The sequence below is a fragment of the Galeopterus variegatus genome, unplaced genomic scaffold (assembly GCF_000696425.1).
Source record: "Galeopterus variegatus unplaced genomic scaffold, G_variegatus-3.0.2 Scaffold3070, whole genome shotgun sequence".
NCBI lineage: Eukaryota > Metazoa > Chordata > Mammalia > Dermoptera > Cynocephalidae > Galeopterus > Galeopterus variegatus.
In genome coordinates this window covers 128,970-132,541 of record NW_007729181.1, presented here as the reverse complement: position 1 = coordinate 132,541, position 3,572 = coordinate 128,970, and the positions used below count along the sequence as shown (strand labels likewise).

The 3,572-nt window shown below is 38.5% G+C and overlaps 1 protein-coding gene across 1 annotated transcript in view; it reads right to left on the bottom strand.

Moving 5' to 3' along the window:
- The window catches only part of LAMA4 (laminin, alpha 4), a 147,133-nt gene that overhangs the window by 31,695 nt on the left and 111,866 nt on the right, over positions 1 to 3,572 (bottom strand). The window contains exon 22 of the mRNA XM_008583885.1: positions 232 to 363. Coding sequence (XP_008582107.1) covers positions 232 to 363 — 132 coding nt within the window. The remainder of the gene's footprint in view (positions 1 to 231; positions 364 to 3,572) is intronic.

Sequence of the window (3,572 nt, the reverse complement as noted above, 5' to 3'; positions counted from 1 at the left end):
TGAAGAAATTGAAAGAAATCTTTCAGTGACTCTTATTAGAAGTGTCAATACAACACAAACAACCATGCTTTCAAGGCAAGTGTTTTCTGTAGATGAGGGACCTTCAGTTACTCTGCAGATGTCAAAGTGTCAGTTTAATCACTATCCTATCTCATTTGACCACCCTATTAGATCAACAGATCTAAATTAAAAAAATAGAAACAAAACCACCCAAACTACAAAGATTTGTACCTCATGGTATTTTGCATCATTAATTTGAGCTTTCTTCAATGTGTCTTCAAGATGCACAGGACCACTGCTGAATCCAAAGTCATAGAAGACATGTAGGTAACCATTGCGCATTTCCAGGCTGAAAAACATACCCTGGAGAGAAAGAAGTAAGATGTGAGCATCTGCCATTATGAAAGTGTAGACTTGGCTGAATTTGAGAAATAACACTGTATTCTTTATTACTGAAATTATTCGAAGACTAAGGAAGTGACATGAAATTCTTATTATGAGATAAAAATGGCACTTCCTTATCAGCAGTTATTTCTCATATAAAATTGCCCAAAGTGTTAATATTTATACACAATTTAAAACACCTACCTTCTTTTGTTTTTTACTCTACTTTAATTTTAAGTCTACGTTATTGACCTTTTAAAATTACTTGAAACAGAGTATAATAGACCATGTTTATTCAACTGCTTTGTTTTAGACAACTTTTGAAAATTATAACAGGCCAATAGATGTGATTGCATTCATTTTAAGATGAAAATTGGTAAGAACAAAAAATACTTCCAAAGTATTTTGTAAAGAATCTCCCCAACCTACCAGAAAATATAGATATAAGAAAAAGAAGGCCATTTCTGTATTATTTTGAAATACTGGATTTGTGTAAGTAAATATGAAATTATTATGCACTTAAACCACATGATGTTTGAGAACCAAAGTAATCCTGTAACACTCAAGTAATTTACTAGTCAGGTTTGCTTTTTTCAGAAGATAGTTCATAGATATAAGAATTCAATGAATTTGAAAAATAAAGTATTGTGGTAAAGTCCCTATTCTACAGAAAGTGATCTTCTGAGTAGAGTTTGTGTACTCTTGGGAGTCTGGAAAACAATTCATTGGGGTTTAAGAAGAAAATATTTTAACTTCTATTTATACTCATTTAAAAAATCTGAAATAGAGAAACTCTAATATTTAATATTTAATACATGGATTGATCCTGGACCTTTATTTCATCCTTCCATCAGATTTTCATGCAATTCACATGGTACATGAGGCTTGCTAAGTGGGGCTCCACACTTGAAGGGTTTGAAGGTGGCCACTCACTCATTTCTCTGCTTTTAGCCTGTTGCAATTTATTGCAGCATATGTGTGCTGAGTCTCAGGGATTTATGGGTGCTATGACTTAAATAACAGCATATTTACAATGATTTTGTATTGAGATGCAAAGTGATGTAAACATATTTTGAGACACAAACATGTTTGCTGGTTACTTCCTGCAAATTACTAAAAATGCTGTCAAGTTTGTAGAGGGTTACACATTTTTCTTTATAAAAAACTTATTCTAAATTTGTTCATCTTTATTTGTGATGACAAATGTCTTTGAGTAGTATGAAACCTACCAGTTATTTCAAAAGATAAACCTACTTGATCTGTCACTTCAAGGTAATGAAATGGTAAGTCTATGCCTGTGAACCAAACTGACTCCATTTTCCCTGCAGAGGACACTTTGTTACTTTTCTACTCCTCAGTCATGAGATCCCCCAGGGCACATGATTATCCCATGGCCTGCCCTGATAAAATAAACTGAGATAAGAGGGGAACAGATGGTCACTGAGTTGCAAAAGCCCCAAGGCTTATTTACTGTACTCATAAAAATTAAGTTACAAATTAATCTTAAGATCCCTTTAGGAATTCCTGCATGTGAGCAAAGTTTCAAGGTGACCACTACAATGACCCTCCTGAGGTGACAATGATGAACACCACCGCCATCTTGGACCTACTGAGCAGGCTCAAGGACTAACGCCCTAACTGAGCATGTGCCCATGATGTGACCTGAAGAAACAGAATGGACCACCTCCAGTGATGCTGGCCTGTACCCCTTAACTCCTTTCCCTATAAAAAACCCTGAATGGCTCCCCTCAGGGGGCTAGCTTTACTGTAGCTACCCCCGTATGCATAAGTCTATCCCCTCTTTTAGTAAAGCATTGCTTGCTTTACTTCTGGGTGCAGTGTTCATCTCTATGACTCAAGAGCCTAATTTGGTACAAGCCAGGAGGTAAGGGGACTCTGGGTGCCAGGAACGGCTCTGGGATACTCCCCATGGGCCACACGTGCTGCTCTAATATCTGTACCAGTGAAAATTGTAAAGCTGTGGACACCAGAGAAGACCCTAGCTGCGAGAGGCAAGTGGCCACTGGGACTGTTTTGCTCTGATGTCTCTGCTGCCGGTGAGTCTCTCCTGGAGCCCCTGGCCTAAATTCTGACAAGACAATATTTTGTTCTCTTCTTACTCTTCCTTTTTCTTTCCCCTCTCTTCCTTTGTGAAGTGACTACTGGACAGCTACAGCTTGACTCCTCTCAACCTGTGAGAAGCATGCTCCCTCTGCCCGGCAGCGGCTTGCCCCTGGCAGGTAACTAGCAGAGGTTGGAAGGCCAGTCCTACAAATGAAGATCTTGCTTGAGCAGGTTCCCCCTGACAGGGGATGCATGAGAGTGGTGGGGAATCATTCCCACCCCACACAGTAACTGGCAGTCTGGAAGCCACTAACACTCTCTTTACCTTTCTCTGATTTTCTAAGCCCTCTTTCTGCTGTTTGGTTGGATTGTATCCACTACTATGTAGGTGCACCCCGGAGGGCTCCTGGCTATGCTTTGTTTCTGATTTTCTGAGCCCTATTCTGTTTTTCTGTGCAGTTGAACCCTGGAGGGTTCCTGGCTGTGTTTTGTTTCTCTGATTCAAATCTAGTCGGCACTTTTCTTCTTTGTGCCAACGACAGTGGGGAGAACTGCTTTTATCAATTACTGTGTCAGTGGAATAGGCTTGCCCCGCTGATTGGGACTAGGATAAAGTGGACCCACTGTTCCTCTTTTCTCTTTGTCTGTTTGCTTGGTTAGACATTTAGTTGAATTCCAGTAATCTCAATAAAACTTCCAATCCTTGCACCAACTTTTGGACTTTTGAATCATTTGTTTAGAACGAGAGGGCAAGCCGAGCCTGGTCTGTTGGTAACAGTAAGGTATTATTATAACAATGAAAGAGAAAATAACTTTTATTTTTTGAAGAATGTTACATTGTGGAGAGATGAGCTTTAAAAAAGATGTCTGAAAATTTTTCTATTGTTAAGCGATTTTTGTTGATGAAAACAATGTAAGTACTCTACCTATAAAAACTCTCACATCTGTCCTATTAAAACACTTGTGGAGAGAAATTCTCACCTGTTTGAAAATCATTCAAATGAAGATTTGCAATGGTTTTGAATTCTTTTGTTAAAATTTACAATATGATACAGTATCTGTTTAACTTGCAAGAACTGACATCAGGAAAGGTGAAAATGTACCAGACAAATTTCAAAGACAAC